Genomic DNA, 15062 nt, shown 5'->3' on the forward strand with positions numbered 1-15062 from the left:
GTAGTGCCCGGCTCAGCTTACTTTTTATATTACTCTCGTTTAACCATCACACAATTATTAGGCCCCCAAATTTAGCCTTGACAACATATACTACAATAGGCGCCTTATGTATGACTAACAAAGCAAGGGAAAGAAAGAAGAAAATGGCTGGCGACTAAATTCTTATCTCCATACTCCATAGATCGCCGGATTATAAGGATTAGGCGGAAGCTACTATATGTAGAGCTTATTGATTTACCCACCTTTGAGATTCTAATTTTAAACCGTGGCCTCGCTGATCAAGACAAATGATCGGATGTTCGGATGAAAAGAAAGATAACGACGGGGTTACAGTCAGTTATTCCTTTTTAGATTCTTGAATCTGGCCCCCTGTCCCACGAGTCAGGCAAGTGACTATCCTAGACAACCAGCCGAAGAAGCCAGAACAAAGCGCTACGCTAAGGATCCGAAAGGAATGCTACGTAACTTAAGAAAATATCAGATATTTCCGAATTTAGTGCTTCCATACAAAACACGAGGCAAGGATATCCTTATGTGACATAGAAAGATGATGACACCAGCCTGAATATAAGGTCGGATCTACGTAGGCTTATTCTATTCGTGTACAGGGCTGAACATCGAATAGAGTGCAAAACATACAACATTAAAAAGCACCATCGCACGGAGGGAATAATGAATAAATGCTCGGGGTTCAACTCGGCGGCCGAAGGAATAAAATTAAGGCACAGATCTTGGTGCATTAGCAGAGCGCCAGGCGTAGACGATCGTTTCACGATAAGAGTAGCTCTACGGAGGAGACCGGACGTTTTTGTACATACATATGGTGTATAGCTGGGGTAGCATTTATTGGCGTAAATGTACTCCGTACATACTCCGTGCTCCGCACCTCGTATAAGAAAACATATACGACAGATCTTATCCCTGATTTATGCACCGGAGCTCCGGAGCTCCGGACTCCAAGCAAAGCCAAGCACTATAGTCTAGAAACGAGGCGTCCCACAGACTGAATGTAAAAAATTGGGGCGTCGGTGGCCCTTGGGGCCCCCAGGGGCAGTAAGTTGATTGCTGGAAAAGTATATAACTACATATCAATAGCCTAATTCGGAAATAGGGCAGTGAGGTGAATGTGGCCGACGACAACGGAAATTCAAGGAATTATTGAGTCTCGCCGAACTCCATCAGGAGGAAACGTGGTCTGCCGAGTGGCTTCGGAGTAGTATTTGGAGTATTTTGACTCAATTACTTTGTTTCGGAGCTCGCTTATTTATGCCGAGCATTCCGGTTTCAGTTTACCTACTCCGTAGGTAGATTTATATTTGTATTGCCACCTGTCCTTTATGGGATATTATTGATATTATTGTGCTGAGAGGCAAATGATGATCCTAAATAGTTCAACATTAACCTATAGGCTAGAATTGAACGAAAAAAAGTGTGTACAGCCTCATAGGAAGGAAGTGCACAGCCTTGAATTAATATATTTGACTTTGACAAAGCGAGCATTACTTCCACGCCAATAAGGGGACCAGGATCAGCAGGCAAGGGGCCCCAACCTTACCAGGGTTAAGCATAAGCAAAAAGAAGTTCGGGCAGTGCGCGCCTTGTACGAGTCATGCTGTAGGTCATCCCTGCCTGACGTATCACATTGCAGATAACCTACGGGATGAAGATGTGATTTGCGGTAAAAAGTCACGCAGTAATAATTGATCATTGATAATCCAGGGGTTACTAGTTTATTAGTATATTCAAGGTTACACTCAAGGTTAAAGAATATTACTATATTGTACTACACATAGTTCAAACAGATTAATACTTCGTATTCGGCTTCCAAACTCCCCGAGAAAAAAAATAATGCATTCCCGCCACATGGGTGTTAAGTTAGTCTTGAACCGTGGAAATATTTAGGTAAAGTAAAGTAGAGTTAAGTAAGATAAAGGTACGGAGTACACATTAACCATAAAATATGCAGCCACGCTTTCCATGGTTCGCAAGGGAAAACTGGATTTTAGGCTTTGATGACATTGCCCCTCCAGCCAGACATTAGCCACTCATAAAGGTGGGATCCTCTTGGCATTCATAAAGGCCCTCAAAAGATTTACCTGGGTTCGGAGTCACGGAGTATGTAGTAGTTTACCATTTGGGTAGGCACCAGCATTTGTGCACTGCCTTTTCTTGGACCCCTACAGAGAGTATGATATGTTGAATATGGTAGTGAGAAAAAAAAAAGTCAATATTACATACAAACATTGGACCAGAATAAAATGACACCCTTTTGACCCCATGCAATGAAACATAACCATAATACTATAAAAGGAAATGCAAACGAAGATGAAAAAAAAAAAAGTAATTCCCATGCTTCAACCATTCCAGCACATTCCCTATTCATTCAGACAATGGATACCTTAATTATGCTAGTGGAGATAAGCTCGTGTGACGTTTCACAAAATGATTTCTTGGCAACCTTTAATTCCAGGGTTGCAACGAATGCATGACAATACAAGAAATCAGTTAATCGCACGTCATTTTCCATTCTATTCTAGTTTATAGTGTTGCCTTATATTTGCTTGTCTAGTCTCTGACTTGGGGCTCTTATAACGTCAGGCTGCCCATGTTCGGATCATCAATCGGAGATTATTCCTGAAGGTAGATGCTGTGTAGCGGAGTTATACCTCAGCTAACGGAGTTACTTCGTGCGTATGTATATTTCAACAAATCCGAAGGTAGTCCGAGACCATTAATAATAGATTAGCAGCTAACGAATACAGTTGCAGAAGGCCCGCACGAACCACGGTCGGTAAAACTGTCGGTTTATCCCGCAAGGGTACTCTATCAGCAGGTAAGATATAGTTAGCGAGATGTGGAGCTAGGATCCACTTGGGGAAAAGGAGTCTTCGGATGGTCGGATAGAGACCTTTTGAATGATAATATCGACATTTGTTTTCCTTGTAAGTAGGTACCGAGGTAGGCTTTCGGTGATTAGAAATCCCCGAATCCGGAGATTGGTATACGCCTCAGGTGCGGATAATTCAAGGGGCGTTATATCCCTGATAAGCTGGAGATGATTTTCCGCCTGGGGAAAAATGAGAGACACCCACATTATACAAATGTAGTAAGACTTGCGGGATTCCGGCTATTGAGCGTGGATTCAGGCGATCTTCAGAATTAAAAATTCGGTCGAGGCCTGAGCTTCCACGCTAGCGTTGAAGCGAATTCGTATAAAGTACGTGGTTGCATGCTTAAGGCAAGGGAATACATGTGGTTATTCGCGGTGTTGATTATGCTTATTTTTATGGTGTTGATTGGAAGAGAATGCAAGGTAGAATGGCAATGCGAAATTGTAACGATTGCAGCTTCCTTTTTCGGTATTACAATGATCAGCTGCACCGGTCTGATTGAAATTTGAGCCTTGCCAGTTAACCTCGATTATTGCCCAGAGCCTATCATTAACCGTTAAAACAATTTTGACTGTGGCAACACAAGATCACAGCATAATTGTACGGACTACGGAGTACTAGCCCGCTAATTCTTATAGCTTGCATGTTAAATCATACGCACTAGTTACTTCGTATCTCTTCCATACTTTGGTCACCCAAGCCTAGTTTCTTATTACATGAACCTAGATAAAGGAAGCGGTGCGACCTGACACACTCCGTAGACCTGGTAGATGGAAGACCAGGTCACCACGGTGATGTTCTGGTCACACAGAACAGTGCCGTGTGAGACTTGTAATGCAGGCGATTACAATGTATGTACGAAGTACGTACCATTGATAGACTCGTGCTATGCTATGTATGTATTTTGTTAGAATGCAAACACCAGAACCCCGGTCTCTTAAACTCCAAATCCGAATCAGGGCTGAAGCCAAGAAGGAAATCAGCTGCCAAGCTTAGCCATCTCCCCCGAACCCTATTAGAGTGATCCTTGTACAACGGGGGAATTTGTTGGCGATACGCTTTTACTGGCTTGCATTCGGCCCGTGCGTGACGTATTGAACGACAATAATGCTATATCCCAAGTTCCAATGTTCATAGGCCCCGGAATAAGGAGAAATGTGCACAACGTGAATGTGGCGGCCATCTCCGAATGATTCTGGTACCTTTCACGCCTCATGCGATGCACAGGGGTCTAATATTGGATCTAGAATGCGAGGCCCCTAACCCACCTGCAAGGCTAATTATTAGGTACAAGACTAACCTGCACGGTGAACATGAACGGCACGGAGCGTAGACTCGGACCAGCTAACCTTATCGCTGAGTCAATGTGTCAGCGGGTATGATTTAGTCGAATCATGTTTTGGCCGATCACTTGGTAATTTGGCGAATCATGTTAGAATTCAAGCCATTGGCTATTGTTAGTGTTGGTCGAACACGAGCGCTATAAGTCAGATGCAAAGCAAGTCCACTTGCTCCACGAATATATAGTATGTGGCTAGTATATAGCCAGTCGTAATCCAGCATGTACTTACCCAGGTGCCTAGGGCGATCTTGTTACGTGGCTTCCTGATTAGCTATCACCGTACATCATCTTACGCGCGCAAATAGTGTACATGGGATCAACACACTTAAGACCCCAGAGAGACTTCTTGTCCGATCCACAATGCTCTGTATAAAGTACACTGCATCCTTTTAGTTTATGTTTTCTTTTCTTTGCATCGCTTCAATCTGGACTAGGATCTTGTCAAGCTTTTGTGGTCAGCGCAGTTACAATCAAAACACCGCGTCACTGGATCCGATACGAGTACGAGTCACGCGGATATGGCCACTGTGGCTTCTTTCTATCTTTTTTAGCCTATAAGGTATCGGATATCGGGTATAAATTAAAATGTTCCGGACGAGATTCGCTAAGGTCAACCTTGTTTAGATGTGACTCGTATGGGTCCTGCCTATGCCAAGGGATACATAAGGTGGTGGATAAGGCTGCATCGGATAGAACCGCTCAAACCCTGTTTAGGCTATTATTAATCAATGAAGGATCGAGTTATTCGGTCGCATTGGGTGCGAAATCCCGATAGTCGAGTGGGCTTGTTTATTTTCCCAGTGAGAAAAAAAAAAAAAAAAAAAAAAAAAAAACCTATAACCTAGAGGAAACTATTGCGTGAGAATGGTAATCATTGGAATTGTAGGTTTTTAAGTACGTAGTCTGATTAGAAGTGCGAAAGGTAGGTATATATGTCTGACTGCAACATATTATGATGTACTCCGTCCAAAGTAGATACATTACATCTTAAGAATAACCTGTCCCACTACAATATAGAATTGATGAAGTTGGCCCCCCTCCTTTTGCCAAGAATGAAAATAAACCCAAAGTGGAGGTGTCCCCGAGTGGATAGGACCTCTGTAAGCGAGCATAAGTAAAGTTCAGCGCCGGCCTCCTCGTGTTGGATTAAGCTTAAGAGTACTAACCTTTTTTTGCGATCAGAACGCCACTTTTCTGACACAGAGCATTTTATGTACATACCTTTTATCTTTTTATCTTTTTATCTTTTTATCTTTTTTTTTTATTTTTTAGTTTATGTATTATTACCATACAAGAGTACATTAATAATATTGTCTATCTATTAATGTTGATCCTTTATCCTGTATCCTCTATCCCATTTTAGTTTAATCTATCAGGAATGGATCTTATGAAGGGGCCAAATTAACCTTACTGCCTTCCAAGGCTTTTCAAACCCCGTAAACCCGAGCCAAGAGTTTAAACGTGGAATTACAAATGAGCCAATCCGGGAAAACCGTTTCACTCCCCGTAACAGGAGAATGGGAATTTACATTATATTTCTATAGAATTGGGGTCTGAAGGTAGTCTCACTTTAATCATTGATGTGATTATAATACTTTTGCACATTTACAACATTTATAATCTACTTAAATTACTCAGGCTACACAATTATTAGAAGCCTTCATATCCGTGCCACTTCAGCCCCATGTCGAGACTCATCTCCTTTTCCAAGGTTCCCATGCATAAAAAATGTGGATTTGAAAGACATTCATTATTCCATGGTTCCATGGTATTACGGAATCTAACACCAAATAAGGTAAATAAATTGAATAACTTAAATAAATTACTTAAATTAAAGTAAATAGAGTGTAAATAAAGTAAATGCATTAAAAGACTCTCCCATTCTTGGAATCTCGGCGTTTAGCAACTTCCGTTCGATCTTTTTCGCTTGGATCGCTTGGCCCGCTCTTCTTCTCTCCGCTTCCCTTATTTAACCTTCTTTTTTATGACTTCTTCATTGTTTATGAGCTTTGGATTTAGTTGAAAGATCTCTCTTTTTTTTTTTCTTCCTTCTTACTTTCTCCCTTGCTCACTCTTTTTATTTCCAAAAAAAAAGTTCCCGAGACAACAGCTAAGCCATTCCTTCAAAAACCTTGGTGGAGTAATACAGTAGGTCCCCCACTCTCTCTCTTGTCTCTTTGTGTCTTTTCAGTCTTGGCTTTCTCCCTTGTCTGTTCGGCATTCCTACGCCTTCAAGCCCACTTGGCCCACATCAATCTCTGCAGTTCTCCTCTTCCATTTTGGGATAAAGTTGAATCCGAAAAAAAACAAGAAAAAAACAAAACAAGAAAAAAAAAAAAAAAAAAAAAAAATATTCCCAAGTCTAACCATCTTGGGTGACGTAAAAGCTCGGCCTTTACCCACCCTGGTCTACAGGCTACCCCATACCCAAATGACTCGGATCCTGGTTCCTTTTATATTTGGACCTGAACCCTATTTTCTTCCTCTCCACTTGTGCCTCTTTTCTTTTCGTTTAGATCTAACTCATCTCCAGACCTTGACTACTCCCATCCCTTAAAACACTTCTATCCTTCAACCTGGCAATCAGACCAAATCAACCGGGGTCCTCGGTTGACTCGAGAGCTTGGATGGAGACGTATTATGGACACGTTCGCACACCTGCGGACGCTATCATTCTTTTCGAGGCTTGCAGAATCGGCCTTTTACCTCGCGTGCAAAGACGACTATCGGAGAAAGAACGACAATCAATTCGGTCCGGTTCAGTCTTTGTATGGGATGAGCGCGAAGCGGGTATGCGACGATGGACAGACGGAAAATCATGGAGTGCCAGCCGCGTATCTGGTAGCTTTTTGACGTATCGTGAAATGGAAGGCAAGCGTGGCGGTGGCAGTGTCTCTCAGGGTTCTGCCTCCCGAGGAGGCAAAACGCCTGAGAGTCGGGGCAGTGATGATGACCGTGGCGATGGAACGGACGAGGGACCAGATGGGTACCGTTACAAACCAGACGGCTTAATGAAGCAGTCTTTCAGCATCACCACATCCAATGGTCAACACTTGCATCTCATTAGCTATTATTCCCGATCCCACCCTTCTGCCGCGAACTTACAACAACCCACCTCCGATCCTGCGCTGCGCCATGTTCGACCCCAGAAAGGCCTCTATCCCGAGTCGACAGTCAATGATCAGCAAAATCTCCCTGTCGTTACCCGTGGACCTATGGCAGGTGCTGCTTACCCCATCACTCCTCATCCTCTCGGCGCATACCCGCGCGTCACTCATACACAGCCATACCCACCTGCCTATGCTTGGCCACCCACCCCCCTAGCCACACCACCGACTGTCACAGTTCAATACGGCCCTGGTCCTTCATATCTACCCCCGGTAGCTACCAATGGACATCCCCATTATGGCCCGCCACACCATCAGCCTCCCCACCATCAACCTCCACCTCATCAACATTCCGGTGGGCTCCCCCCACCTCCACACAGCATGGCAGGCCCATATGAACGACCACCTCATATGGAATCAACATTACCTCCAGCTGGACCGCCACAACAACCAAACTACATGAACCGGTCGCCGCGCTCGATGCACGACCATGCTCACGCTCACCATGCCCACGCACACGCCCAAGCCCAGGCCCAGGCTCATGCCCATGCCCACGCTCAAGCTCAAGCTCACGCCCACGAGCAACGCACCCCACCGGTCTACGGACATGGTCTTGTTGATCCTCGCATGGCGTCACCGCGCGTGCCAGGACAGTCCTTGGCGCAGGCGCAGGCGCAGTCAAATGGACAAGCGCACAGCCCTCACCCAGTGAAGCAGGAGCATCCCGCTGCATTGCCCTCTATCAATCCCATCGCCGCATCACCAAAGACTTCTGAACCCGCAAGTGCAGGAAATGGAGTTCCTGGCATCAGCTCACTAATGAACGGTGCATCGCTGGCCCCTCTTTCGTCCTCGACTGCCTCTGCCTCTCCCCGTGGCCCTACCGCGAGCCCGAACGGAGCCCCCGAACGGAGTTCTTTCGCCGAGGGCCCGCGGGATATCCCCAATGAGAAGATCGGATTCGGAGGCGAGGACACGAGGGCGCTGCGCCAGCTGGACCGCGCCTTCATTGCATGAAGCGTTCAATGAAGTGGTTATTGGATGTTCACTCAACCCGATGAAACAGAAAAACATCCACGAACCCAAACCCTTCATATGGCTGATGCCCAGCTTAACCTCACGCTTTATCTTCATGTCTATGTTTCTTTCTTTGCGGCTTCTGTGGGAGCCTTGGTCCTGGTGCTGTTTCCGTGATATCCTTCTTGTTTTATCTTTGTATTTGTCATTATTAGCATCTTGCATGGGTCGGGGCAATTCGAATTCTTGCTTTTCCTTTGTGATCGGGTCATGGCTGTCTGTCGGTTCAATGGAACCTTTTCATATTATGCATTGGGATAGGTCTACACGGTTGGGATGCGGCTTTTACTTCTAAACGGGCTACTTGTCTTTGTCTTGTTCAATTGACTTGCTTCTATCCTCTTATGAGCCTTGTATTGTGCTCTTCGTATACCTAGATGTCTCGCTGTGTAGGAAAAATGCCGCGTCTCAGAGCTGGCCTGGGAATCTGTCGTCAGTACTCTCGTCGCCTCGCATGTAGCAGAGGGCATACACACAGCACCGAAAATGTTCCCAGTTACTAAACGGGGACAAGCTCATGGATATATATAAAGACGAGCACCTGCTCTAGACATTGGCTGAGTTTCTCGGACAGAGAATCTTTACATGTTAGTTTTCTTGCAAGTAGGCGTGAAGCATCATCGACTTTGACAATATATGTCACTTTAGCCTCTTTGAAGACCAAAGTAACCCAATGATTCCTTGAATTACCTCTAAGGATATAACCTAAGAATCCATTTCCTGCAGGTGTATCTCAGCAATGAGAATGAGAAATGGATACTCAAGACCAGTGATATGAAGTTATCGCCGATGGATGTGGGATATCGCACCTTATTGATCAAAGTCTTCCTCTCAAAGTGAACAAAAGTGATGATTGATGATGATTTTCCTTTAACAGTTTTTCACAATATTTCTAGCCCTTTGTCGATCTTACAAATGGCTGCTTCGCTTCGCAAGGATTGGAAACCCACCTCGTCTCACTTTCTTGCCCTGGCTATTCCCTGGCCTGAACCAACCTCGTGGCCTGGTATGATATTTGTGGGAACAAGGTAAGTGCCGATATCCAACGAAATTTCCTGAGCCGTTGGTTTGACTTCATTGCGATCGATCTATTCTTGCGGACTTCCAATGCCGTACGTCAGAAGAAATCCATAGAGACTCCATCCGGTGCGAGCCATAACGCTGACTGACATCAAAAACACCCAGAACGCAATCGTTATGAAATTTCCTCCAGAGCCTTCCTCGGGCCGAGTATGTGCATATTAGCCGTACGCCACAAGAAGCTCGTAGGGAGTTCATCCAGTGTGAGCCATAGCATTGGCCTCAAAAGCACCCAGAACAGAATTGTTATGAGCTTTCCCCCAGACCCTTCCCCGGGCCGGGTACATGCATATTACTTATGCAAAGGTAGCTTTGCGGAGAGACTATTTCGCTCATGAATGCCTTGGCGCCGAGAAACAGGAAGTAGGAAGTTCTGATCTGTCGATTCGATGATACCAATCCTTCGAAGGAGTCTACAGAACTCCAAAACTCAATTCTGCAGGACTTTCATTTGCGTGAAATTCAGCCTGACCGAATCTCCTATTCTGGAGTCTATGTTGTACATTTGGGAGATATGTGAGCATTGTATCAAGCTCATCAAGCTAGCTCTGGGGACTAGAGACATGGATGGCATATGCTAACAACGCACCGAAAGAGCCTCGGAGATCATGGCGGATCAGCGCTGGAAATGGCTCCCTAGTGAACGTTGAGTACTCCGTATAGCATTGCCCAATTTAACCCAAGGCTGAGTTAGGCTTTGGATGATGCGTCCGCACTTCTCCGTACGATCTCCGTCGATAAACTAGTGAAGTATCTGCATGATCCATTTGTCTATCACTGCATTCCTCGGCGCCACCATCGATCTGGAATAACTTGGAAGATCTACCTGGTAAATGACATACGTGCTCTTTTACTTGATTCTCTGGGAACGTTACTCAGAAGTGGAGTCTTTAGACATTCGCTCAGTCGATACGTGAGATTTCTTCCACTCTAATTCTATTTGGACTGCGAATTCCAGCCCTGGAGACGGAAGCTGCTTACATATTTTAGTTGAGAATGGCGCTGTATGGTGGTACTTAATTAGACGACCCCCAAATTCCCACCTCGGCACTAGTTATGCGGGGTATGTGTCATCAGGAATGACAGTCCTTACGCCCCAGGGTTTCATTTTGAAACAGAGAGACCAAGCCAAAATATGATATTCCTAGGTGAATTTGATGCTTATTTTTGGCCACTACAGAAGAAAAAAAATACCTCAGCTTAGCCCTGTGTGTTGTAGTTGCCCTGGGCACAATAAAGTTCTTTTTCCGGAGATATTGGTTTGAATAGGAAGGTGCTTTATCGTTTAAATTAGAGGAAACTAATCCCCATGAACTAGGACAAGGGGACTGTCATCCGTACACGGGTGAACGTCCGGGCAAATATGTCTGCTGATCAATACAGGGTTGTGCTCGAAAGGTCTAGATTTACGCCTTTACGTCGAAGGCGAATTTAAGAAAACGCAGAAATCGATGACCTAGCTGGCAAAAGAATCAACTAATATAATTCTCTGTCCGTTTGGTCGACTTTGACTACGTGATCATACCGAGACATCTATGTAGTACTCAAGCTCGGTCTTTAGTTCCAAGGCTAGTAGTATGAGAAGCTCTCAAACCGTGGACTAATTCGGTCTGCTGCATAACTTGGAAGAGTAATTCCAGGGGTTGCACTGCGAAATAGTTTTAAACTGTCCTGGTAAACCTATAGGAAGTTATCCAAGGTAGCGTTATGTACCAACTAACTATATAAAACACAAGTATGTCTAAAAACGACAACATATATTCATTCCTCCCAGGATCCTCGGAATCATGAGATCTTTCGAGATACCTGATTCGTTTTATCACCGTATTTTAGGCACTATTTCAGATTCTATTTTCGTAAATGATCTGTTAGTCCGAGTTTCGTATCTCTTCCTACCAAGGGGGTACTTCTTATCTAGCTAGGAGATCCATCAGAATGCGGCCCAAAAGGTGGATCGCGGTAGATCCAACATACTGAGAGAACATGCTCTGGCCGCGACTGGATTTTGTGTGCTATTGCTGATGCGACAGTAGTCTGGATACCTTCAATGTAATCTCTGTACAATCTAAGCTCGAGGTGAGCCTACTCCTACTGCCATCTAACAAGATTTCAAGTGCCTTGGGGACTACGTACAATAACCATCTGGGTATAATGAAGGCTTTCAACAATGACATCTTGAATGACATAAGGAAGAACAGCAATGCCGCTCATTGGGCTGCTAGGTTGGGCCGACACATGGAGAATCTGGGGTTCTGGGACTAGTACCTGCGAACAGCTATTATTGACATGTCTTATGGACGTTAAGGAACGAGACTTTATACTAGTCATTTTTGTGCATGGGGCTGATGAATTCCTCATAGACCATCGCAATAATAGTATGTTTGAGATCTGGCGTTGTTTCAAGTGGCAAATATAAAGTGGATGTATCCAATTACAATCAAAGTATAACGAAAGGATCTCAGCCCTCGTGTCCCGGAAATAATTCCATATCTGAAAGCATTGAGATGTGAGGCTTTCGATTCTTTGGATAGAAATAAACAAAATACTGTGGGACTTGGTTGGACCTCTGTTAGAAAGCCCAGGCGGATCTGGAAGGGAAAGAAGAAGCGACTCTGAACATCATTTTCTCGACACTCTCCTATCCATGATCCACAAGCTTTGATCTGCCGATCATACTATACTTCGTAAGTTAGCCCGTGTCATATGGAAAAACAAAAACCACTCATTTCTAGTCTCGGAATAGAGTATACCTTTGCTTCCTCTTACTAAGTCAAGCCATCATAGAGGGATTAACTAGTTAGTTAACTATGATGTAGTACCGGGCTTTTTTTTTTGTCAGGCCTAGATCAGAGTAGTCCGAGCTTTGTTTGCTCGACCAGTTACAGTATGTACATAGCTATGTTCTCCTATTTCACATTTGTGTGTTACATTATTTTGAAAAAAGCCATGTTTCAAATTTCCACAGTTTCCCACAAAATCCTAAACGTAGCAAGACCTCGTGACCAACACCGCGGAATTCCGATTGCTCCTACTGGGGGCAGTTGGGGCTGAAAGGGACCGAACAGAACCGACGCCAAGTAAGTGGAGTCAAACGAGGTCAATTTGCCCCAGTGCGCTATATAGTGAAATGTCATCAACTGCTTATTTTGGATACATATCCCGTAGTTTAATTGGAGAGATCGGTTGGATGGGTTGAATGGAACCTGTATGCGTCTAATAGAAAAGTGGAAACAGAATTTGTTTTTTTTGGGGATCCGACTAGTGCCCGGCAATTCATTCAAATACTTTTTTGATGGGTATATTCAGCATTATCGGACCCAGGGATGGTCGTGCAGCAGTTCCAGTGGTGCCTGGCGGGATTTCCCTCATGCGGCGAACGCCGGTTAAACAACCCCCACCTCGTGTCCACATCCACTGTTGGCGTCTAAGCCTTCGCTCGGAGAACCCCCGATGATTGGAGGTAACTTGATTAGGCAATCGATTCGCTCCACATTTGTATGCAGAGGAGGTCAAAGATCAAGAGAAAAAAAAAAGAGAGAGCGAGAGAGAGCGAGAGAGAGCGAGAGAGAGCGAGAGAGACAAAAGTCCAGAAAGAATATGGTCCAGACCTGAACTTCGGCTTAGTTACTATATCTGTCTACGCCCTGGAGGGTCATATGGCACTATTATCCGAACCAGGAAACTTTCTGGACCTTTCGTACTCCCCTATACCCAAGATACATCGATCGATATAACCCATTGCCTCATATACCCCTTACTCCTTTTCAGGAACAAGATTATACAAATTGGCGCGAAACTTGAAATATCCATGGATAAGTATCTCCTTTGTTTTGTTTTACATTCGGCCCCACTGAGCGGGAACAACCGTTGACCCCGCCTTGAACCGTAGGAGCGGATACTTCATTGTTGGATTGTATAAATTCTAAGGTTGTATCTGATAGAAAGAAAGAGAAGCATACGGAGTACATAATAGTAGTTTTCCGTCCGGAACACGGAGTAAGGGTAGGGATCTTGATGCAACGCCAGAAAAGGGACTCGCGTTCCCCATGTTTTTTTTTACGCGAGATCATCCGTATAAATTGCCTGACTTGTCAGCGGCACATACCGTCATCCAACCATTGGCCCATTAATTGTTGGTCCCCCCCGTCAGATCAATGGACTTGCATAGTCGATCTTGGACATTGAAAAATCGAAAAAGTGAATTTTAAAAAAATTCTAATTGATCTACTCACATAACTAGCTCAACTCTAGTGCATGAATTCTATATGAATCTCCCATACGTAATCGAAGAAGCTCCCGGCCCGAGAGCACCAGAAGACTAGCAGGGGTATGAAAATCATCTAACTTCTCTGCCGCGTCTCAGCTGATCGGTCAAAATGGACAAAAGGGTTAAAAAGAGGGCCCTAATGTTAGCCCGTTATTAACTCTAGACAAGTGTGTTTCCTTGTTCGTCTCCCGGCAGATCCATGGGGGCCTTGCGCAGTTTGTACTTTTGGTGACCTCGCCACATTCCACCCCTTTAGGCTATGCTCGGTCACAGAAAGTGAATAGTACACGATGAAAATGGCAGTAGGCGTAAATAGCAACAAAGGAGTGATAAATGAGCCGAATGAAGAATACTGATGGATCCCCCCTAAAACTTTTGCCTGTATTCTATAGGTGCGATGAGACCTATGGATTCCGAACCTTGTCGATTCCCTGCAGCGGATGTCCGTGCTGGTCGCACCCAGAAGATCTGGCCCACTCTTTACCCCAGATTTGTTGGCGTTACACGAAAGGAGACAAATAATCGGAAATAGGTGAGAATTTTAACATGGACGGCGATGGGGGGAGGGGGCGCTTAAACCCGAATGATGGTCCCCGGTGAGAATGGAAGATCTTCCCATAAGTTTCACCGGGTGTCAGCGCGCTTCTCCTTCCCCAAACAAGAAAAGAAAAAAAAAAAAAAAAGGACGAAAGCTTCAATAGTGTGGGGGTGAGTGGCTTGTAAACAAGCTGAATGGTTCGTGAGAACTAATATCGCCAACTAATTCCTATTAGCGAGCATCATTCTACCCAGAGGTTCCGGGGACCAGGTATCATAACATCCGGGGTTTATTTTTCTTGGCCCCAAGCCTCCCAACGGATCAAGGGGGGATGTCTTACAGGTTTTATGTCTGGAGTACATATGAGACTCGTGACGACTCCACGTTATTTGAGTATGAATATGTACAGAGTAACATAGCTCATAACATGGCCCCATAATATGGATGTATATAATAGGCTATACGCAAATAGGAGCTTTCGGCCTAGAATCTTATTAAGAAAGGACTTGACATGGATTAGAAATCCCAAGGCAACGAGTCATTTAAAAAAAAATAAAACAAGGGCATAAGAAAAGCAAATAAAACGCAAAACCCCATAACGATGCCCTTGTCAATTTGCTTTTTTTGGGGCTTCTTCACTGCAAATCAGGGCGTCAGATCCAACATGCTTGGCAGCCCTCCCCCGCATAGAAAGTTTAGGGGAAGAAGTAGAATTAATCGAATATGTATATAATTTTAAATATATATATTTTTTTTCCAT

The 15062-nt window shown here is 44.5% G+C and overlaps 1 protein-coding gene across 1 annotated transcript; it reads left to right on the plus strand.

Annotated features, from left to right (window-relative positions):
* Positions 1 to 6860: 6860 nt before the first annotated feature.
* On the plus strand, positions 6861 to 8357 carry N7479_007712 (camp independent regulatory protein; the record flags this gene model as incomplete). Its single annotated transcript, XM_057255406.1, has 1 exon — positions 6861 to 8357. One exon carries the CDS (start codon positions 6861 to 6863, stop codon positions 8355 to 8357), a length of 1497 nt encoding a protein of 498 aa, XP_057109268.1.
* Between the last annotated feature and the right edge of the window lie 6705 nt (positions 8358 to 15062).

Source organism: Penicillium vulpinum (genome assembly GCF_028829585.1).
Source record: "Penicillium vulpinum strain IBT 29486 chromosome Unknown utg000003l_segment0_segment0, whole genome shotgun sequence".
Lineage (NCBI taxonomy): Eukaryota > Fungi > Ascomycota > Eurotiomycetes > Eurotiales > Aspergillaceae > Penicillium > Penicillium vulpinum.